The sequence below is a fragment of the Triticum urartu genome, chromosome 3 (genome assembly GCF_003073215.2).
Source record: "Triticum urartu cultivar G1812 chromosome 3, Tu2.1, whole genome shotgun sequence".
Classification (NCBI taxonomy): Eukaryota; Viridiplantae; Streptophyta; class Magnoliopsida; order Poales; family Poaceae; genus Triticum; species Triticum urartu.
Genome location: NC_053024.1, coordinates 1203920 through 1227922, shown reverse-complemented (window position 1 = coordinate 1227922; position 24003 = coordinate 1203920). Strand labels below are relative to the sequence as shown.

Sequence of the window (24003 nt, the reverse complement as noted above, 5' to 3'; positions counted from 1 at the left end):
TCAAGATTCCAAGAAGGGTCACCGGCTGAACAAGGCATCGTTTACCTGAAGCTCAAAGATATTCCCCGAGCCTACATGCAAGGGCATCTAAACTGAGCGGTCGTGGCAACTTCAAATTAATCCGTTTCTGCACGCATGGTTGAGGAGGTGATGAACCTATGAATAACGGGGCAGTCCCATTTCCTTTGCGAAATGGAGTGGAACTTTTTTACGATCATACCAAGATGCTTAGAACTTGTGCTGTCCTATTGTGTTGAGCAAACAGGGCAAAACTGAGCATATCATGGATTGGGTAATCCGGTATGGCACCTAAGCAAAACATAGCTTCCATTCCAAGTGAAAACTGATGCAGATAAGGGACGAGGAAATGATGAAAAAGAAATCGTAACCAAAATATACTCCCTACGAACGGTACAACATATATTTCCCGCAAAAAGGGAAGATTACAACATGTAACAAGGAGATAAACTGAGACATTGTCGAAAAAACCATAGGAACGATAAAGAAACTAGTTACTTATCTAGGTAATTAGAAAACAACAGAAACAACACTGTACACAACCAATGACAGCACATGTGCATGCTTCTACAGTGACGGAAGGCACAATGAAACGTCCAGTGTCTTCCATTGTCAACCATAACAGTGCGCTGTTGCCACGATACCTGCAGAATTTTCAATGAGGAGTATATGGATAATTAGCTGGGGATCCCATATATCGAACTAAGCTTCCCCCACAGGAGTAAAACACTCACGTTGTGGGTTTAGAATTTCAGCCAATCTTCCTCTTCTTTAGCTCCGGCAGCATTTTGTTTCTTGTTTTCTCATTCACTACTTACAGAGCCAGGACTGAATACTCTTCATCGCCACCTTTTGGCCTTCCAGCACTGCTTGCGGAGCTATTCTTCCCATTATTCTCTCTGGAGGACTCGCCTTTCCGGCGCCTAACATAATGTATGGTATATCTTTTACTGCAATTTGGAGGGCTCACATTTGTTCTAGGCCCAACACCAATGACGTGCTTCAGTGGACCATCTTGTGTGATACCTTCGATCAGAATTCCAGATGGCATACCCTCATTCATAGCATCACGGCTAGGATATTGATCTGTTTTAAATTGCTCACCTAGCCTCTGCAATAAATAAAATGAGTGCTTGCGGATGAATCAAACTTCAGATAGTAATAAAATGAGTGCTTGTCTCATTGGTTTTGATAAATGTAAAACAACCTATCGTGAAGAGATAAGAATATAACACTTTGGTACAGCCAAAACATATAAACTCATAATATAACTGTCATCGAAACTTTAAGCGTGCGGACCCTACGGGTTCGAGAAATATGTAGACATGACCGAGACACATCTCCGGTCAATAACCAATAGCGGAACCTGGATGCTCATATTGGCTCCCACATATTCTACGAACATATTTATCGGTCAGACCGCATAACAACATATGTTGTTCCCTTTGTCATCGGTATGTTACTTGCCCGAGATTCGATCGTCTGTATCTCAATACCTAGTTCAATCTCGTTACCGGCAAGTCTCTTTACTCGTTCCGTAATACATCATCCCACAACTAACTCATTAGTTGCAATGCTTGCAAGGCTTGAGTGATGTGCATTACCGAGAGGGCCCAGAGATACCTCTCCGACAATCGGAGTGACAAATCCTAATCTCGAAATACGCCAACCCAACAATTACCTTCGGAGACACCTGTAGAGCACCTTTATAATCACCCAGTTACGTTGTGACGTTTGGTAGCACACAAAGTGTTCCTCCGGTAAACAGGAGTTGCATAATCTCATAGTCATAGGAACATGTATAAGTCATGAAGAAAGCAATAGCAACATACTAAACGATCAAGTGCTAAGCTAACGGAATGGGTCAAGTCAATCACATCATTCTCCTAATGATGTGATCCCGTTAATCAAATGACAACTCTTTGTCCATGGCTAGGAAACATAACCATCTTTGATCAACGAGCTAGTCAAGTAGAGGCATACTAGTGACACTCTGTTTGTCTATGTATTCACACATGTATCATGTTTCCGGTTAATACAATTCTAGCATGAATAATAAACATTTATCATGATATAAGGAAATAAATAATAACTTTATTATTGCCTCTAGGGCATATTTCCTTCATTTATCCCCTACGTCTCCTGGGGTTCTCCGATACCTCTGGTGGCGCCATAGCTAGAGTTCATCTACCGATCGATCTGGGCCCTCTGCCACGTTGAAATCACCCCATGTGACTTTTGCCGTCATTATCAAGTGTTAGTGCTATCCCGAGGAGGTGGTGCATCCCAGAGTCTGATTCTCAGGCGCCGCCAATCGGCGTTGCATCGGGAAGCAGAGCTGGCATTGATAAGCGACCGTATGAAGCAAAACCGGGGTGAAAAATTTAAGGGTCAGAACTTCCATGGAAAGGAGGAGAAGGAATTAGATTTCTCTGGTGTGGAAAACCGACTGAAGGAAACAAGATGGACCAGCATGTTTTGAGTTCATATCATGAAGCCGTTTAGCCATGTCATGTTGTTCTAGCATATGCGCAATGCCTGGGTCCCTACTCAAGTTGTTACGTTCCTTGGATCTTTCGTAACTCCGCTGTGGTCATTGAAGAATACGATGGAATCACAAATGTGGCTGAGTATACCTTGCACCGCATCCCAGCCTGGGTGAGGATTATGGGCATACCTGAAGGCATTATGAAGAAAACCTAGTTAGCTGATAAGATCGTGAGGAATGTGGGACTCCCTCCGATCAAGGTAGTGTTTACTGAAGGGCATGTAAACCCTTTGAAGTATTGGTGTGCCCCTGTTGTCCTTAAACTTGATACCTCTCTAATTACATTTGTGCGGTTAACCTTGTTAGAGAAGAAGAACTACCCTATTGAGTACAATAAACTGCATGAGTTTTGTGTGTTTTGCGGTCCGATTGGTCATGTGGTAACCGACTGTGGTGATGCATACATGATCCAGAATCCTGCATGGGGCAGTTGGCTACTGGTGAACTTCAAATCTACAAGCGGAGGTCCGGTTGGTGGATGGGCATCTCGTGGTGGTGGTTCAATGGGTATAGGAGGCAGACTCGGCAGATGAAGAGGCAACCCAGGGGATATGATCAATACCCAAGCAAATATGGACCCTTGGTCTGAATCGTGGTGGTTTGGAGAAGAATTGGGTTGTGTTCTCAGTGGCATGCAAAGGCCTAGTGAGTGTTGATTGCACGTTCATGGAAAGAACAGGTGTGCAATAGGTTCCCTGGCTAGTTTTCTCTTGGACAAAGTTCCGATGCTGGAAACTAACACCACTGAAATATTAGATAAGGGCCTCATGATTACTCCACAAAAAGTTCATGACCAGAAAAGACTCAGCTTTGATGGCAACCCAAACATATCAACTTTCATATCGGTGACTCCCCTTGATGGTGATCGCTGGGAGCAACGAAAATCATAGGCTGGAATTGTCATGGAATGTTCACCTCCACGGCAAAGAGAGGTCTTCTGGACATCCAAAAACTATGAGGGTCGGATGTGTTGTTCTTATCTAAAACACATCTCAATATAATTAAGACAGGAATTTAACGAGAAAGCTTAAGATGGACAACAAGCAAGTGGTTGCGAGTGTTGATGCTAGTGGTGGCCTCATTTTGTTCTGGCATGGACCGGTGGTGCTGCAGATTCATGACATGAAGAGTAAGAAGATTCGATGGTTCATCATGCCGCGACACTTGATGGCATCATCGAAAAGATACGATGGTTCATCATGCCGCGACACTTGATGGCATCATCAAAAGGATTCGATATGCAGGGGGTTGCACATGGAGAAGCTTTGGGGCATGAGCGCTCTCGAGCGTGAGGCTGCTACGCTACAGGAGAGGCGGGCTCTCTTTCTCTGGGAATCTGGGACGGGCGGAAATTTCCGAGAGGAGCAAATGTCTAGGGAGCAGGGGGTTGGAGGAATGTGGGCAGTTGGATCACAAATCCAAGGGCCCGGATGGAGGGGTTGTCTTGGGTAGCGGGATGGGAGGACTTTGACATCTAGAGGGGGTGTGGCTGCAAATTTGGAGGGGGAACCATAGAGAGCAGGGGGCTCTCTCCCCATTAGAGCGTCTATATAGATGAGAGGTGGGACGCTAACATCCGTCTGAACACTAGAGTGTCTCATTTTCCAGACAGAGCAAGTCTCATCGCACAGGATCCACATGGCAAAATCATGAGCGATGATTCCCAATATCACACGCATGTCTTTTAACTCAATTGTGTGCCCCGTAGAGCAGACAATTATCATCACAAAATCTTATGAACTGTGACGAGTTATCGCACATGAGTTACCTTCAGATATTACCCAATGTGTGTGATGATTGCAATCAACGAAAACAATTCTTATATTAAAATCGTTTGCCAATGAACGTACACGATTAGGAATACTAAATTGTGTTCGTTATGATAGCTGACCACACATGCAATTTTATACTTTAGTGTATGCCCCTTATCACACATGATTTGCATTTCAAAATTGCACACATTTCGTTTCCTGGCACACAAGTGTATTTTTGTACCATATACAATACCTGCATTGCCCACTGTTTTGTTCAATGTTGTTCAATACACGTGTCTTCTTAGCCCCATTTTACACTAGTGCATATTCAGGGACATGGAATGCTACCTATGATTTAACAAGATAGGTCCAAATGATTAGAAAGAGAAATCAATTTAGGGCACACTCTTGGCTTTTGCTGACAATGACCTGCTTTCTATTTAGCAATGAAAAAATCCCCGACATTACCCATGTTCCCGAAGCCTCCGTTTCCCAAATGCTTCTTCAATTCTTGAGTTCTTCTCTTGCATATCCTCCCCATTGTTTATGTGATTTTCCCTTCACGATATACTATGCTAAAAGGTACCAACAAGTTTAAACAAAGTGAAATGACGTGGTGTGATATCTATGCTGGTGAAGTTGGAAGGGCATATATAAGATGGAAGGTGTTATTAATATAAGTGAAAGTTGGTGCAACATCTGCTTCGTGTGGGTAATTCCCACAAGTTACAATAGTTATGTCTTTAGTAAATATGAGCTGGATGCTCGAGATAATGCATAAAACTTGGCTAGGCTGGGAAGTTTCCACTTCACTCCGCGGGAGGTACTAATGAAAAGTAGGACACAACCAGGTGGACAACAGATTCACAGTAACCTGGTGCCTATATTATAGTTTTGTGTTTCACATATGCAATGCACTAAACAGTAAGCGACGTCACATGGATATGTTGTTCGAGCCATTCCGTCCATGCTTCGCCATGTACATGTTATGGCACTCAGCAAATTTTATTACTCTACAAACACAACAGCAAGATTTTCCAGCCTTTTCCGAGTGTGGTAGGCACTCGGAAAAATGAGGAAATCTAGTGGCTAGACAGTTGCTTTTTTCCCATTTGATGAAACCATTTTATGCCATTTGAGTAAAATTATGGTGGGTATACCCCAAACTTAACTACATCAGTTCTAAGCCAACATCAGGAAAACAAGACATGATTTTATTTGGAAAACCACACCACCGGTCCCTAGTCGCAGATATACATGCGATATACATGTGTATGTGTGTTTACTTCTTCTGCGATCATAGGATTTCTTAAATAAATGATGTCATTCTTATATGTTAGCCAAGTGAGAATTGTAATTTATGGATTGATTTGAATAAAAGTCCTCGAGTTCTTATTGCAATAGAAAAAAAGAATAATACAATGTGAGAGCCCATGGAAAATGCACCTTCGGATGGGATCGGAAGGTGTATGGATACCCGCAGTCACTGTTGGTGACTTCCTAATTTGTAGTGTTGATATTGTTAACAAAAAAAAATAGTATGGCCTCCAGGAACTGTTGGTGACCTCCAAATTTTTATTTTATATGTGCTGCGATAATGCTGTGTCAAATTATCGAGCACATTTTTATTAACTACCATCCATGCGACTGTGCAATTTCACTTGTAGTTGAAGAGAAAGGTGCAGGACCGGAGTGCCACATTAGCGCATTGCCTCTTTAATGAAATGATGCATCTATAGCTGCGGACATCAAATCCGGGCATCAAACGGGGCACTGACTAGTCACACCTCAAAATTCGTCCGCTGCATCCAAATACTTCAAATCCATACAAGCCATGCAGAATATAAACATACGTACTATGTTTATCTACTTAGGCTAGTCATTGTCGGATATGTCCATGATCTCCGGGCCGTGCTTTGGACTAATTGGCGCCTGTGGCAACTATGGATCATCGTCAGACTCATTAGAGCCGACGAGTTCATCAATTTCCGCCCGTTGCTGGAGGATGAAGCGGTGGTTATCCTCAACCGCGGCCTCGTCTTGGTTGGACTACAGGATGGCGGACTGCTCCACCATCTCCTTGGTTTGGGCGACCTTTGAACTCTGCCATTGTGCCCCCCATGGCGAGCCCCATGTATCAAGGAGCATCTTCACCAAAATTGAAAATCCATTGAGATGCCTAAGAATTAGCAATTCTGTGAATTTCAATACATGACACAATTATTTTCAATCTGGGGTACGCTATATTTTTTAGATCGCAGGAAAAACCTGGAGCATGCTGCAAATGGACAATTGCAAATCCACTCCGAAACTGGTGGATACCAAGGCCAAGGTCCCCTTCGTCGATGGATGCTGGGCTTTCTAATCCATCCATGGTGCAGCTCCGCAAGATTATTATTGACTCTGGTGCTGCTCTGATCACGACATAAGTAGGGTTGCCTGTTGGAACTAATCTTGATTTCATGTATATGCATATTTAGTTTTGTTATGCATGTAACTTAGAGGGTCTACGTACTAGCTAGTCGTCGGAGCTTCAATGAAGATGTGTGGAGAAGGCGAGATGTCAGACCGCCGTGAGATACAGTCGGCGAGATGCCGATGACGATGTGAAGCCGCAGTGCTGCGCGAGGCGGCAAGGTCGTGTGATACGGCACACACGGCACTACCCCAAACGGAGTTTTTCCTGACGGCCGAAAACCGTCAGGAATAAGCCATTCCCGTCAGGAACATGCCTATACCGTCAGGAAAACCCCGTCAGCAATAGCCACTCAGGAACGAGCTTCATTCCTGAAGGTAACCGTCAGGAAATACATTCCTGACGGTGTTTCCTGACAGACGACATTTTGCCCTGAGTTTGTCTTTCCTGAAGGTATCCCCGTCAGGAATACACCTTCAGGACTGAACTTCTCCTGATGCCCATGCTACTGTACTCCAGAACAGCAAATTCGGTAGGTATTACATTAAATCATTCAAAATTCAGCTAAAATATAAATTGATTCCATTCATATTTCTGCACAGCAATATGCACAACCGAGTAAATAAGATCACATTCATTGCAATATCTTGAATTGTTCACAAAATGATATTCCAACTCATGGTTCCCCAAAACTTAAAAAGAACAAGAGCTGCTCCATTTAGCCCCTCCAAAAGACAAACGAAGCTGAACAGTCAGAAAATACATTCCTAAATGATTCTCCTTGGTCGGAGTAGCACCATGGTCTTCTCAGCATGGGAAGAAGCTTCCAAACAGAGTACCAACAAGCTCTTAGGCTTGGGAAGATTCATCCACCTAAAAGGAACAAAATTGTAAGTATTAAGTACTTCAAATGTTGAAACAGATTTCAACTAAAAACAGCCAAAGGAATAGCTGTGATATACAGAAAACAAAAAAGAGATGAACATGCACACTGTACAGTACACAGATGAATAAGTCTGGTGAAATAAGGTCCTTTCCAGCAAATAGAACTAGATAAAGACGATATGTATTGTTGGCATGAATGGCTTCTAACTTTCTCTAAAACGGCTCCAAACCACAAGGAATTGACACCTACACAATAACTTCGTCATAGAACTACAATTTAGATCTGAAGACTATAGTTATCACAATCTTTATGGCTAAAAGCAACTATAACAGTATCAAGTGTGCATATGAAATTAAACAAGTTGGACCTCTGAACCTTGTACTACAATAGTCTATGACCAGAGTACCTTAAAAACATCTAAAATAAGGATTAGTTGATAAAAAATGTATAGAACAGACCTGAATACGAGTCTTGATGCTGGTCTTCCCAATCAAAGTTGCAAAGAAGAACTCCCAGAAGGTATACCATTGACCAAACATAATACCAGCAACATCAAACAGCAGGTTTGGAACCTAATAATCACAAAGAAAATAACTTGTCAGCGGGAAATACCTTAGGTAACATGAATAGAAAATAATGGGCATATGTAAAACAACATAGGTAAGTGCGAAGTATGTTAGAACATCACTTAGTACCTTAAATCATCCGCATTAAGAACTGCTATACATGGATGCTTAAAATGAATTGGTGATAGCATCATAAAGTTTTCCAACTCATCAGTTTGCCATGTCTTAAGCTTTGAAATGTTTGAAGACAGTAGTACCACGAACCTGTTGGTAAGCATATCATGTATGCTAAGAAACTGTAATAAAAAACCATGAATGATGAGTGTACCTAACGAAGCAACTGTCAAAAAATTAGTGGGAGGCTCACATATAGCTACAAAGTTGTAGAAGTGTAGTTCAGCTCAATTTCAGCAGAGCAAACAAGTAAAAAGCATTTAGCACCGGCATGGATGTAGCTATCAAATGAGATATGACAAAGAGAGCTATCAAATAGGAACGCTACGTAGTGCTCTCCCTTCAGGTTTAAAATCTCATGAAGTTGCGATTTTAATGTTGAGCTAAATATCTAAATCTGGAAAGAACTTGTCTGGGTTACGATGTCGCGCTCCTAGAGACAAACACAATTAAGATATATTTAGGAGATGAACTATTCATAGCAAGAATCATTTAAGAACCAAAAGAGACATATCAGGGATGCCTTAGAAGATACCACAGAAAGGAAGATCAGGAGAACCATCATTTCTCGCTGCCACATTCGTCGTTATCTTACTGCCCTACAGATTAGAGAAATAGGGAAATGGAAATGATGTCTCAACCTCCCTTTTCTAATTTGCAAGAAGAAATAAGTGTCTGGAAGATCGATATTCTCACCTCACTTGATTCCAGTGAGCTAACCAAAACCGTGATTGCCCACAATACCACAGAGGTGACGCACCCGCGCTAGCTAGTGCTTCGCCGCCGCCTCACATTCCACGTGTTTCTTGGTAATAAGGCTTGGTGCATGTGTATTACATTTAGAGTTTCAGACTGTAATTGTAAACAGAAGATAAGAAGGGAGCCTCAAAATTAATACAGAACTAATTTATCCTACAATGTCGGCCATTCCAAATCGTGCATATATTCTATTAATCTTATAGACTATAAAGAACAATATACCTGCAGAGGATGAGTGTAGCGGGAAACTTGCCTCCTTCCTTGCCGTGGTAGCTGACATGCTAGCCTCGGACCCTGGTATGGGAGGAACAGAGCAACTCGGTTATGTAGTCTACTTCAGAAATCACAAATGTAATAAAGTTGCCCATAGAAGGTAATGTAGCAACCATTGCGGCTACTGCTGAACTCTCAGCTAGGGATTCAGACTAATAAAGTTGCCAAGAACTCCTCTAGTTTCCAATTTATGTTTCTCTCAGATTTCTGAAAATAAACACAATATGTCAACTTCAAGTTGGTTAAATACAGTACCCAGGTGTGTTATTACGACAGATCTAACTAAAACAAAAACCATTTGCGGCTACTGCTGAACTCTGCTAGGATTCAGACACCAATAATGAAAAAAAGTGTATGCTGCTACTCCCTTCGTTCGGAATTACTTGTCGCAGAAATGGATGTATCTAGATGTATTTTAGTTCTAGATACATCCATATCCGAGACAAGTAATTCCGAATGGAGGGGGTACCTTTTTTGGGTCTTCCTCTCCTCAGGTCGGTTGTAGTTCGCCAAGACTTGACTCGGCAGTGGGAGGAGCTGGACTGGGAGGGAGACAGAAGGGTGAGGCGGCTGGCCGGCGTGGGGATCAGATCTGGACGGCGAGGGAGGACCCAGTCAACGGGGAGAGAGGCGGCGCTGGGGTGGCTGGACAGCGAGGGAGGCACCCGTCGATCGGGATGGAGGCGGCACTGGAGCTGCTGGACGGCGAGGGGGCGGCGCTGGACGGCGAGGGAGGCGCCCCTCGACGAGAGGGAGGCGGCGTAGGAGTGGCTGGATGGCAAGGCAAGGGAGCGGCCCTCCATGGGATGGAGACGGCGCTGGAGGCGGCGCCAGACGCGGAGGAGGCGGCGGGATGCAACTAAAGATGGGGTCGACTGTTTAGGGATTTTGACTCTTCGTCCCCTCCCAAGCCAAAACAAACGCAGTATTCTACGCGCCCACGTTCCTGACGGCCGGGTGCGCCCTTCACGAATGTGCTGAACCGTCACGAAAAAAGTTCCCTTGTGTTCTCCTATATCTCCTCAGTTCTTTTCCATGGCATGGGAAGTCTATGTAGTTAAGCTAGTCCTGTAAACATCTTGCACTGAAGTTGGACAAGGGAGATTGCTACTGAGTCGGATGAAGGTTGAGTTATGTATTTAAGGAGCAATGCATTATTAACATGTGTAAGGGTAGGCGGAGAATTCATTTTCCGATATGACAAATTCATACACCTGAGTAACAACAGGTTTGTTGGTAATTTTCTTCTTCATGCCTATATATTCATGGGTGAACCACCTGGGAGGTCCATGACGGGTGAACCGCTGGGTGTGCTCAAGGCCACCGTCATTGAGCGGATGACCGCGCGACCACGAGGGCCATAGCCGCACGCTTTCTAATATCTGACGTGTGGGTTGTTGGCCAGAGTCACCGTCATGCGATATCTCCTGTCATGTCCGTACCCGCGTGCGAAGGCCTTGACGGACCCGCCTGTCAGTGTCTTCACCGCAACCGGTTCAGTCGCTATTGTTGGGGCATGTGGTGAACCTGCTTGCGGCAGCTCGCGCAATACTGGCGCCCTCCATGGCTATTAGTGTTCCATGATGTGTGGACCGTAGTCTTTACTGGGGCCACCGTCGTTTGGTGTCTTGCAGACAGTCAGGAAATTGCCGTCCTTAGGCCACATAGGACTAGCACATTAGGACATCAACCGTCGCTAACAAAGAGATGCGTAGATGTGACTCCCGCAAAAAAAAAGATGCGTAGATGTGAAGGGTCCAACCTGAAGACACACTCTGATGTAGAAGAACAAAGATCAGATCCGAGTGGATATACCAAAGATAACTACCGAATGAGTCGTGTGAGATCCACTAGAGATACATCTCCCTAGGCATCCTGACGATGCTAGATAAACCACCAAGACGGGGGCAAGATGAGAAGAACCTTGTTCTATCTTCAGGGGGCCGCCGCCGTCTCGTCTTCGTGAACATGACACAAACATCTATTATTGGTGAACTATAAAAGTGTTCAAAATACCAAAGAAATATAAAAAAAACTTTTTGTGGACAGGATGATTGAGTGTGTGATGCTCATGATTTTTTTGGGTGAAGTTGGGACACTCAAGGATCCCGTGGCAACAAAGACAAAATGGCATCCAAACAATGTGGAATTTCAAAATCCCTCACATGCCCAAAAATTAGTTTTTTCCTAAGAGCTCCTTGAAGGTCCAAACTTCACCAAATTTGGCAAGGACGTCACACACCCAAACATCTTTTAGCACAACAGAACAGAATTTTTTTTGTCTATTTTTAACAAAATTAATGTTCATGTCTTAGCTTATCTGAGCCCAGGAGTCAAAATGCCGCTCCAGTATGTAACGCCATATTGTACAACAGAAACAGGCATGATGCACAGGAACACGATATTCTAAAATTAGAAGATACGAACTGATTCTCCTATTAGTCCATCGGAAATTTTCATGGGTGGAACGAACTAATTTTTCGCACATGGATCTACAAATTGTTTGGCGAGTTCTACAAATTGGGAATAATGTAGAACAATGTAACTTTTTTTGTTTAGTTAGTTTCAAGCATAGAGATATGGTTATATCCGTCTTTTGCGAGGAATTTTTTTTGTAGTAGAATGTAGTACAAAGAACATCAGAAGTAAAAAATACGTCCAGGTCCATACACCACCTAGCAATGGCTACATGCAATTGAGCGCGCCAAAGACGCGCCGCCGTCATTCAAACCTCCCTCATTGGAGCTAGGCAAACCTTAATGTATTGTCAGGAAATAGTCGTGCTTACCCCATAGGACCAGCGCACCCGAACAGAAACCGTCACCAATGAAGAGACGCGTAGATCGGAAGGGTTCAACCTGTACACACACGAACAAAGACGAACGAAGACTGGATCCACATTGATCCACCGAGGACAAACGCTGAACGAATCCTATGAGTTCCGTTCGAGACAAATCTCCATAGGCCCTCCAATGACGCTAGATGCACCACCTGATGGGGGCTAGGTGGGGAAATCCTTATTCCATATTCAGAGAGCCCCACCACCTTGACTCTTTAAGCAGGACACAGACCCTAACACAACTAAAAAAACACCTAAAGAAGGATATTATGCTCGATCCCATGAAACTTTGACAAAAATGACTGGATATTAATATTGACAACAATGACTAATTCTTTGGCTCAAAACCCGCAACCTGCCATACTTTGTTTTCTATATAGTGCGACCAGGATCCAACAGCCGAGAGCCTTTCTCCTCTTGTCATTTTCCTCCTCCCGTCCAGCCAAAGCTCCTCAAATGCATTCCAAACCCGGGTCACCACAATTCACGGCCTGTAGCACTACCGTTCACGGTTCGCTAGCCCTGCTTGCCCGAACCCTATCCTCTAGTCGTCTTCATCCTCCCGCCTGACCAAACCCCCTCTGAAATTGGCCAACCTGCCAGCCTCACCTCCCTGGCCTGCAGAAGCCGTCCCCTCCGTCAAGGCGTCTCCACTTGGACCTAGCTCTAAACCCTACTATTGTCCATTCAGGCGATCCCCCGAACCATGCCAACATCCCTCAACGATCTTTCCTGCCTCTGCCGGCAACATCGCAGCTGGCCACGTCGACTCTGTCTCTAGCATGGTCAACATATGCTCGACATCAACATTGACAGTGACGACCTAGCTTTTCATGAGTGTTGGAACTTCCATTCTTCCTGTTGTCTCCTCTTCCCATGGTTTTCTTTATCCCTTTCCTCTCTCATTCTTTTCTCTGTGTATGTGGGTTTCACCTATTTGTCTTGCAAGCATGTAAAAGTGAAGCGGGACATTCGTTGGAGCTTGCTATGTAGTCAAGCAAAGATAATGGGATATAAATGAAATGAATTCTATTATTTAAAAAAGTGGAGGTTGGTGGGCCATATTTTATTTTATTTTTTGACGAGGCTAGTAGTATCCACCCTTCAAGTGATCAACCCCAATATATACATCCTCCTCATGCTTTTTGGCATGGAACGAGGAATTCAAACTCTGTTGCACTCGCACTCATGTTCAGACTCACCTCAGGAACTGAGCCTCCTAATTAAGACAAGTCCTACTAGTTCATTGGATCTTCTCAAATTTTCGTGGTTGAAGCAACTAATCTTTCTCGTTTCTATCGGCATTCACGCCATTGTCCCTGTGTGCTAATTATTGAGTATGTTCTATAAATTGGTGACACATGTCTCATAACAGTGCGCACACATGCTCATGGTAGGGCTAGCTTATGAAACAGTACCTACATGTAAAACTAAGACTGCTAGCTAGCTGCTTCAAACCGCTCGACGCTTTGGGGTCAACTGAGACTGCTAAATCCCTCAAATCTTCCAATTACTCATAGACAACCTTTTGGGCGTTACTTATTGTTAGTATTCCTCGATGAATAACATGTGTTCGTAGGAATTCATTGGTTTCCCTGTGGGCTGAATGGTATGTAGTGTTGCGATGATAGTGCTAGTAAAATATTTAGAAAAATATTTTACATCCATTTTCGCGTTTGTCAAGATTCCGTATATAAACTTTGGTCGACGCTTTGGGGTCAAGGAGGAGAGACGGGCTTGAGGCTTCTGCTCCAAGCCTCTGCAGCGGCACAACTGTCCATGGCTAGAAATGCTCTTTGGTCCTTGCTATTCCCAACAAAACTATTTGTGGAGTCACCTTGAAAATAGAAACCGATGCCCCGAAAGATCCAAATAATAATTAGTATATATGTATAATATTTTTTACTACCTCCGTCCTGGTTTATTGGTCCCATTCACATTTTCAGCTTAATTTTGACCTTATGCATGTAACCAAAAATAATATCACTGCAAACTATGTTCAAATACGAATCCAACCATATAATTTTTAGTGACATGCATTATTATTTTCTTAGTTAAATCTATGGTCAAAGTTTGGCAAAAAATACAAAGGGGACCAATAAACCAGGATGGTGGTTGTTTATGATAAATTATTGGCCTTGGTTTATTATTTGCTATAGTTAATATTTATTGGCCTTGGTTTACTGTAAATAATTCTTTGAAGTGCAATAATGATTACAGTTTGCGAGGCGGAATCGACGGTGGCGTCAGCTGAAGAAGTAGTGTTTAACGGGCGGCAAGGTGGTGTGGACTACAACGTGTGGTTATGCTGGATTCACTGACGTTAATTGGTAAGTCGAGGCATGTTAATTGGTGTAGGCAATGACGGAAAATGACACCGGAAATGGGCTCCAATCCCGCAATTCCCCACCACGATGATCACTAGATTACCCGCTCTGACCAATATAAGAGGCTATCTCATTGACTTGAGGTGTCGTGATATTCATCCGTGCGACAACTCGGGCCTTGAGGAAACATCAGACATTTCAAGGTGGTGGCGCCCTGAACCTCGTTGGTGGTCAAACTTGAGAACACTGACATAAATTGGCGGTTTAGCCCGCAATATATGGAAGACTTGGGCAGCGTGAGGATAACTTGGTGTCATCGGCCACATTGTTGTCACCTCAACTAGCTGCTCTCGCCCTTATCGCCAATGAGGCCACCGATTTCGGTGGCGAGCTACACCGTTGCTGCCCCTGCTATTCCATCTATTTACTATTTACACACATATTATTTTGCAGTTAACTTTTATTAACCATGTTATTCTTAGCCAAGCTCAAGTTTAAATACAATTTAATTTGGATGTCAGTTTCGGCTCCGGTGTGGCAGGAATGACCCTGAATGGACATCACGAGACTAACTACTAAATCAACAACGCACATCAACCTTCCTAGTGGAGTAATCAAGCATCACTGCAAGTTCATGTTGGTCTCCCTCCATATCCAACTCACCAAAAGCTTTACGTTTTCCCCTTCCACAACCGCCGCGATTCCTGCAACCGGATCCCCTCCTGTGGCCAACTTGGACAACACATTTCCATGTCCTGGATAAGAAAAACATAGAGCTGTGATGCGGCTTCTGAGGAGTTGGGACCGCTGACACTTTGACAAAGAAATGGGCGAAAAATACTTCTTCCTCTTTCGTGTTCCCTCCATTCATTTGGCTGCATAATTACTACTCGGTTTCGTTGGTCTTTATTGAGACATAATTGAAGATTTGCCGTAAATTAACAAACTTGCACTAAGTCATCAATGTGTTGATTAATTATATTTTTTCGGGCAATGGATATTAATTATAGCATGCATGGACTTTTTAGTTTCTACGTCATGATGGCTTTGCTGCATAATTACTGCTGCGCTCAGCTCTATTGGGGTCGCGGTTGTTCTGCATTTGCTCTGGTTCAGCAATTCTATATATATAGGCAAATCGTTATGACAACTTGGTGGGTTGAACGCATTCAGTGGGCTTCAATGCTAGTTGTGTCTAGCCAGGTCTAGAGCGGGCTACCCCCATTGGGGCTCGCTGAAGTGTAGTTCAAGTCTTGCCACCCCCCAAAAAAGGCGTGAGAGGAAGTTGCAGATGTATACATGGTAGCCCTGTGTACACGAACACGACTTCTTCTTATGCGGCCCTGTGTACATGGTGGCCGGTCACGGCCGTGTGTGGTAGACCGCGGCATAATCAGTGTAGCGAGTCCATGCATGCTGCACATTGTGAACATGCCCTGCTTGAAGGCAGGAGCGCAGTACTAGCCGTTGTCGAATAGGTTTTGCCCGCGTCCTCCCGTCAAGAGCCACAAACTTTGTCGAATAGGAGCCAGGGTGTAGGATCACATGTCAACTTTTTATAGTAAATGAACAGACAAAATTCATATATAGAATTAAGAAAGGGAGGATGTGAGCTTTTACTTTGTTTTGTCCTGTGCATCACCGTACACCTACTACTACTACTACTACTACTACTACTACTACTACTACTTCTACGAAGATCAGAAATGCATGGCCATCCATGTCATTCTGCAGCTAATGACTAAGAGTATCCACAGCCGGACTTCTTGAACCCCGCTATATGTCCGGGCGGACGGTCCGTTCAATGAAACCCAAATTTAGACAGGCTCCTCATATTCGACCAATGATTTTATCATTCGTTGTTGTTGCTGCTGCTAACGTACCTACTTCTATAGCTGCTGCCTTCTCATGGTGCCTAATAGGCACTGCCTATGTACACAGAAGGGAAGTGTCATTGTGCAAGTACAAATAGCTCGATGTGGTCTGTAGCTGGATTAGACATGCATGGGCACAACTTACCCAAGTGTTTATTTCTTCGCCACGTGCCTCTATTGGATCTGGGCAACAAGTAGTATATAATGTCGTTAAAATATCTCTGCGCAATCACGAGCTTGCGAACCTCAAAGCCAATGGACTTTGTTTAATGGAGTCATCAAGCTATTGAGTACGCGGTGGTTCAGAAAATCTGCATTCATGTCTACTATCGCCACATGCATGCATGGAGATGGATCCTTCAGGCACCTGCTACGGGGCGGAAACCCGAGGACGGCTAATACTCTCAAATTAGATCATGCCAAGAGTCCAGAAACAGCTCGACACATCGAGCAGATCAAAAGCCCACGAAGGAGCAGAGGGTACCGACAATACCAAAACAAAAGAGCACTGAAACTACATCAGGGGTCTGAAGGCGGAGGAAGGCAGCGAGTAGTGTAGTTCTTCAGGACAGCGTTGAATCATCTACTGCTGCAGCGCAGATTGACGCACGGTTTACACCGACACCCATAATGCTCTGGATATTTGTTTACATTTGCAGGACGACTCAGGATAGTATCTGAGCTGGGACTAGAAAAGACAATCACAAGTATCTATTACCCTAAAAAAGCACAACAATCTATCATGTATGCTAGCTCTAGTGCCGTGATGACGAAAAGAAGCTCCAGTCTACGTTTGCAGGCCTTCTTGCGTGTTGCACGCATGCAGGTGTGAACAGGTAAGCTGAAGGACTCATCCGCCTACAAGTCAAGCTGGCAGAGAGGATGATCTCGTGTGGCCAATGTACTCATGTTCTTCCTAATCCCTGCCATACTGTGCACGATCGATATGATTGCACGTGGTCGACTATGCTAAATTTGATCCTACTACGACTACCTGTGATACTGTGCACGATCAGACCCAAGCCTCGGTGTCGCAAGATCATTGCAACAACCCGGTTACCGACGCCTCCTATTCCCCATATTTCTGCCCACTGTCTCATTGGCTTTTCTCATACTTTTATGCCTGATAGACTAACCTAGTTCTCCCTTATAATGAGAGGGGTATATATAAAGTACCGGGGGGGGGGGGGGGTCAATATTCACGTACTTGGACGTTGGTGAAGCACTTATTTTTCTTTATCAACATTTACGTGATGAATACCCTTTAAGTTACAATAGTTTCGTTCTGCATTAATGTAGGGTCTACACATTTTAAATCTTGAGCTCATATGGTAAATGGCTAACGTGCTATGTGCTACAGCCTACAAAATAACTTCATGTAAGACAGAATATTCATCGGACCCATCTACGTGCCAATCAAAACAGTGAATACATTGTCTGTAATGGGGTGAATCCTTAGCAACCCGCCGGACAGTCATGCAGCCATTGGATAGAATGTCAGGAACACATCTATTATGATACGTTTCTAAAACATTTTGCTTCTGAAACAATTCAAGAATGTAATTGTAGTTCTATTTTTTCCTCTCCATTAAAATTTGGTCCTCTCGTTTAAAAAAACAAGATGACCAGTTCCACCAATTATGGTAAGTAGCATAATTTGGACAAAAAACAAGATTGAATGCATAATTTTCATCCAGGACAGATGTAGTACTAGTACATTCTTACTCAAATGGTAACAATCAAATTAAATTACATTTTGGAGCCGACATAGTGGCAGAAAACATTTTCGAGAAAACAAGAGGCAGTTCCCTGTCTTTTAGAGAAGTTCTTAGTAGTGTGCAAGATCCGAGTAAGGGCACGCACGATATGAACAAAGGTCCTTGATATTCTTCTGCCCTAGACTGAGTAACAACATCACGTTTGCCATATATGCACTAGGATCAATGCACATGCATGTGACAAAGGTTAATAGATTTCAGCTATAAGATATGGACTTTTGGAATTAGAAATCAGCTATGAATTCTAATGCAGTATAGTCTCGACTCTAGTTCGTCCAGACAAATAAACATAGTCTGAAGAGTGTTAGCTGAAGTGAAGATAAAACCATAACAATAGAATGTGAGAAGCCACAACAATATTTTTCAACGGCATTGTATCCACAGGAGAATCATCCATATCAATATTGAGTGAATTTTGACACTGTATGCATTTTCTAGTGATTTCCCGGCGATAAAACCATACATTACTATTAAATAGTTTTAAACAATTGAATCTTTGTCTTCAATTTAATTAACATGTTGTATTTTTATCAACTATTTTTAATTTTCTCATTCGTAATGAAAACTGCCAACTTGTTTTCAAATGCCTGGTTTGAATGACTTTCGACACCGTATGCAAGTTGCGGCCCATCTGACCATTTAACGGCCTTTTTTTAACTGAGGAAACTCCGGAAAATGTAAAAATTGTCAAAAACCAAAACAACTTGGCGTGGCGCCCTCAATTGCCATACAAGGGCATGAAAAAAATTGGGGCCATTTCAAGGATGTCGAGAAACAACCGTGCTCCCAAACAGAGTCGTTTGGCCTACCCAAACACCCTCCGTTGAACATGGTCTAGTTTTGAACATTCTTTAAATGATCCTAAATTTTGTCATACTATATTTAGGCTGATGATAGGCATCCATGCTATGTCTCAACGAATTCTGACACCGTATGCAAGTTGTGTCACGTCCGGCCATTTATCGACCATTTTTCATCAAGAAAACTCCAAAAAATGCAAGAATTGCTGGAAACTCAAACAATTTGGCATGGTGACTTGAAGTCACATAAGCTCTTGGAAAAAAATGGGGTCATTTAACATGCCGAATAAATGTACTCTCATACGGACCCTTCTCGCCTACCCAAACAACCTATGTTGAACATGGTTTATTTTCTAGCAGGTGGGCACGCTCGTGGTAGTCCTCCATCTGACCATTTCTGACATCGTATGCAATTTGTGTCACGTCCGACCATTTATCGGGCATTTTTCACTGAGAAAACCCTAAAAAATATATAAAACATGAAAAATCAAACAAATTGGTATGGTGTCTTGAATTGGTCATATAACCTCATGGAAAAAAATTGATGTCATTTTAAGATGCCAAAAAATGTGCTCTCATACGGACCTTTCTAGCCTTCCCGAATTCCCTCCGTTGAACATGGTCTATTTTTGGACATGCATTAAATGAATCCTATGCCAGAAGGTGGGAATGCCCATGGTAGGCATCCTTGATAGGTTAGAACATTTTCGGACACCATACGCAAGTTGCGTCAAGTCCGGTCATTATCGGTCATTTTCCAATGAGAAAACTCCAAAAAATGCAGAAATTGTAAAAAACTCGAACAACTTGGCATGACTTGAATTGGTCATATAATCTAATGAAAAATGGGCTCACTTGACGATGCTGAAAATATGTGCTCTCAAATAGACCCATCTTGTCTATCCGTACACCCTCCGTTGAACATGGTTTAGTTTTGGACAACCATCAAATGACTCCAACTTTTTCCATTATATGGGCATGCACATGATAGGCATCCATACTACTCCCTCCGTTCCAAATTACTCGTTGTGGTTTTAGTTCAAATTTGAACTAAAACCACGACCAGTAATTTGGAACAGAGGGAGTAGGTTTGAATGATTTCCGACACTGTATGAAAGTTGCGCCTTCTTCGTCAATTTATTGACCATTTTTCACCAAGAGAAATTCAAAAAATGAAAATAAAATTATCGAAAACTCAAACAACTAGGCATGGTGTCTCAAATTGGTTATATAAGATTATGGAAAAAATTTGGGGTCATTTGAGGATGCCAAAAAACCTGCTCTCATATGCACCCTTTTGGCCTACCCGAACACTCTCCGTTGAACGTGGTCTACTTTCATGCATTAAATGCGTCCAACTTTAGCCACGAGGCATCGATGCTAGGTTTGAATGATTACCGACACCGTATGCAACTTGCGTCATGTCTGGCCACTTATCGGCAATTTTTCACCAAGAAAAATCTTGAAAATACAAAATTTGTCGAAAACCAAAACAATTTAGCTCCAACTAAATTAGGGCCAGTTAACGGATGTCGATAAACAACGTGCTCTCAAACGGAGTCTTTTGGCCTACCCAGATAGCCTACATTGAACATGATGTCTTTTGGGAATTCTTGAAATAACTCCAACTTTTGCCAGTGGGTGGGCATGTGGATGATAGACATCCATGCCAGGTTTGAAGGAAAAAGTATATAAAATTATATTTCGAAAATGCATTTCAAGTTTTTAACATAAAATGATAAAAACAATGGGTATAAATTGAAAACAATTAATGTTTTTGAAAGCATTTACTAAATATTTAAAGAAAAAGAATTTAAAATCATAATTTAAAATAGTTACATAAAATTGCAATTTTGTCATTCCGGACATTTTTTTAAAGGTTTAAATAATAATAATAAATTAAACAATGAACGAACAAGGAAAAAATAGTAAAGCAAAACTGAAAAATATAAGTTTTTTTTCTAAAAAGCAGCAGGATAGATCAGATTGTCTCTGTTTTGCATAAGGTGAGCAGCTGTGAGACGCGTTGGGTCACCCCATTTGGCGCAGATAGCGTAGGAACTACCCCCATCCGGTTTTGCGAACCTTCTAGTTTTTTTACTTTTTTTAAAGAATTTTCAGTTTTGTTTTCCTTTTCTTTTTCTCTTTCATTTCCTTTTTTGTTTTTTGTTGTTTTCATTGTTTATGTTTTCCCATTTTCATTTTTTCTTTATAAATTTATTTGGCTTTTTAAAAACTGGTTGTCATTTTAAAAAATCTGGAATTTCGAAAAATATTCACGTTTAATTAGTTGTTTAGCATTTTGAAAATGTAGTTTTCGAATTTTGTTGTTTATAAATTCAATAAACGTACATGATTTTTAAAAATATGGAAACTCTAAAAATGTTCGTGTTGTCCAAAAAAATCATAAATTTTAAAAAGTGTTCTTTTTTTAACTTGTTCACGACTTTTAAAAATAAAAGTGCTTGTGTTTTCAATATTTGTTTCATAAATTTGAAAAATATACGACAATTGTAGGAAACCTTTTTCTTTTCTGAAAAATGTTCAGAGTATTTTAAAAAATATTGTTTTTAATTTTTTCTCAAAACTACGAAATTATTTGGGAATTTAAAAATGTTCACTCTTTTGAAAAATTGTTCTGGATTTCAAAAATGTTCCCTTAACAAGTTTTGTTCTCTAAACTCCAAAAATGTTCAGGATTATAAAATGTGTCAAAAAAGGCATGCTTTTTTTGTAAAAAAATTGAGTTTTCAAAGTTTGTTAGAGTTGTTCAAAACTTTGTAAGATTTTCAAACTTCCTAGCGCCTTAAAAATTTCTTCACAATTTCCTAGAAAAGATTAAAAATCAAAAAGCTGCCTAGATTCTAAGTTGTAAGGATGGAGCAGTATATATAACCGGGCAAGTATTACTGAGGCACATGAAAGGTTGGAGGATCTATTATCTTGTGGCCAATGCGCATGACAAATTGAGCAGACAACTCTCACCTAGGGGTACGTACGTCAGAAAAATGAAATATATATTTATATCTGGTGCTTCCTTAGAACAAACGAATTCGGTTCTAATACAATTTTATTGTTCCATGTTTTCTTTAGCTGCTCTGTCCCTCATGAACGTCTACAACAGTGATCTTCTTTGGATGTTGCAATAACTCCTCACCTCTTAGATGTGTTCTCCTTGATCGCCTCAACTAGCAAGCACATCATCACATTTCATCACATGTCTAGCTATGTAGGCTGCCTTTTATGTGAGCTATATAACACGTCGAATTATGAAGGAATACGTTAATTATTAACATATCTCAGTGAACTATATGCTTAAACTATCTTCATATCTTAATTATGTAATGCTAGGTTAATATGAGTGTTTCACAAACTCATCCTAAGTGATAGTGACCTCCGGTTGTTGCTACCTTAATTTCGAATTAGATCAGTTTGTACGTTTCTGTGCATCTCTGGAATAGTCCACCTGCCTGGTTTCTTGAGAGATCAACTTAGCATTTCGTGTGTGTCTCCCGATCTAAAGCATCGGCAAATCAAGTTTTACAAGAATGCCAGAAAGATCTGATGGCTAGTGCCAACAAGTTTGATACATATGGAGGCTTTCAGTGCATGTATGGGGTTGCGCGAGCGGTTGAGAAGGCCCTGGTTGAGCTCGTGGGGCTGCTAGATGGTTCATTGCCCTTTTTCTACTAGTGTATAATAATTCTTTGACGAAGTATGCTTCATAGTAAAATCAACTTGAAAGGTGTCGAGCCTGAACTTGCTTTCTGTTCCACTGATAGCCTCCTCGAGCTCTAACCATGCCACTGATAGCCTCCTCGAGCTCTAACCAAGGGCGATCTATTGACTAAAATCACGGCTGGAGCTCTCCATTTAGCTCCAGTATGCGGTTTGGCAACAAACTTACGAACAAGAAAGGTGAGGGGAGACGTACGAACTTTTCAAAATGCCAGTGGTGGAGCCGAAACTTTTCTTGATCCTGGGCAAGAAAAGCCTTAGGGCGAAGCAAAAATCTGGTAAAACAAGAATTGGGTGTCTAGAAGTACAACATATAAAATCGGTCTTCCCATGGACGGCGGCAGTCACTACTAGGGAAAGCTTAGCAGCAGCTAGGGTTTTGGGCCTCTCAGTAGCGCGGGTACCGACGCTACTAATAAGGCGGTACAACTATTTCTTAGCAGTAACGTGTGCCCGCATGCGCTACTGCTAGGACAAGTAGCTGCAGCGTTTGTTCAATCCCACGCTACTGCTAATGTAACTACTGGCAGCGCGTTTTCTGTCCATCGCTACTAGTATTCTTTTTTTTATTTTTTTATTTTGAGTGTATTTATGCGCCGTCGTACAAATATTGGTACAATACCAGTTATGAGGTTTACATCATTATGTCCATAACAGTGTGTCAAATGAAGGTGGATTAGTTTCAAGTGGAGGCAATATGTGGTGCATGTCAAAAGTATACTACAAATCCAAACTTGATCTAGTTTGGACTAGTAGTACTTTTGATGTGCACCACATGTTTCCTCTACTTGAATCTAATCCGCCAACACAAGCTATTTAATCATCATCATAGTCATTACCACCAACATTAGCTATTTAATCATCATAGTCATAGTGTAGCACACATCATCATCTTCAAACTCTCATTCTAGCTAGCTAATCACCACCAACACTAGCTAATAATAATCATCATAGTCATTACCACCAACACTAGCTATTTTATAATCATAGTAATAGTGTAGCACATCATCATCCTCAAACTCATTTGTAGCTAGCTAATCACTCCTGCTGCTCTCTCTTAGGTAAAATAACATAAAACATGTGTAGCTCTCCTCCTTGATCAAGTTGGAGCATGCACATGAACCTGTCTCCTAATTTTGGGTAGCACATCTGTTTGCTACCCCCTAGTACTTCTCTGCGCTCCCCCATCACATATTTGGTCCAGTCTTGCACTATTAAGCATTCATCGCTGATCTTGAATGCACTAAAGTAAC

General features: G+C 42.0%; 1 protein-coding gene and 1 long non-coding RNA gene across 5 annotated transcripts; both read right to left on the bottom strand.

Moving 5' to 3' along the window:
- Nucleotides 1-500: 500 nt before the first annotated feature.
- LOC125547442 lies at nucleotides 501-1184 on the bottom strand. Its single transcript, XR_007300673.1, has 2 exons — nucleotides 753-1184; nucleotides 501-662 (listed from the first exon to the last, which is right to left on the bottom strand). It is a non-coding gene; the product is annotated as an uncharacterized LOC125547442 (long non-coding RNA).
- A 6171-nt stretch (nucleotides 1185-7355) lies between these two features.
- LOC125547441 lies at nucleotides 7356-10215 on the bottom strand. 4 transcript variants are annotated; one of them, XR_007300672.1, is made up of 5 exons: nucleotides 9059-9077; nucleotides 8898-8961; nucleotides 8453-8528; nucleotides 8081-8194; nucleotides 7356-7609 (listed from the first exon to the last, which is right to left on the bottom strand). XR_007300672.1 is itself a non-coding variant. In XM_048711304.1 (5 exons), exons 1-4 carry the CDS (start codon nucleotides 10195-10197, stop codon nucleotides 8113-8115), a joined length of 564 nt encoding a protein of 187 aa, XP_048567261.1. In that variant the 5' UTR covers nucleotides 10198-10215; the 3' UTR covers nucleotides 7356-7609; nucleotides 8081-8112. The 4 variants fall into 4 exon arrangements, 2 of the variants coding, with proteins under 2 accessions (XP_048567261.1, XP_048567262.1); XR_007300671.1 differs by having other exon boundaries at nucleotides 8453-8516; nucleotides 9059-9073; XM_048711304.1 differs by lacking the exons at nucleotides 8898-8961; nucleotides 9059-9077 and adding exons at nucleotides 9344-9415; nucleotides 9864-10215.
- Between the last annotated feature and the right edge of the window lie 13788 nt (nucleotides 10216-24003).

Bases quoted from the DNA above. Each gene is read 5' to 3' on its own strand.
- LOC125547441 (XM_048711304.1), bottom strand. From the start codon at position 10,197: ATGGAGGGCCGCTCCCTTGCCTTGCCATCCAGCCACTCCTACGCCGCC. The intron at 8,529-9,343 runs GTATATTGTTCT...ATTTTTTGACAG, and splicing joins GCTACACTCATCCTCTGCAG to TTGCTTCGTTAGGTACACTC. The intron at 8,195-8,452 runs GTTCGTGGTACT...TGTGATTATTAG, and splicing joins CATGATATGCTTACCAACAG to GTTCCAAACCTGCTGTTTGA.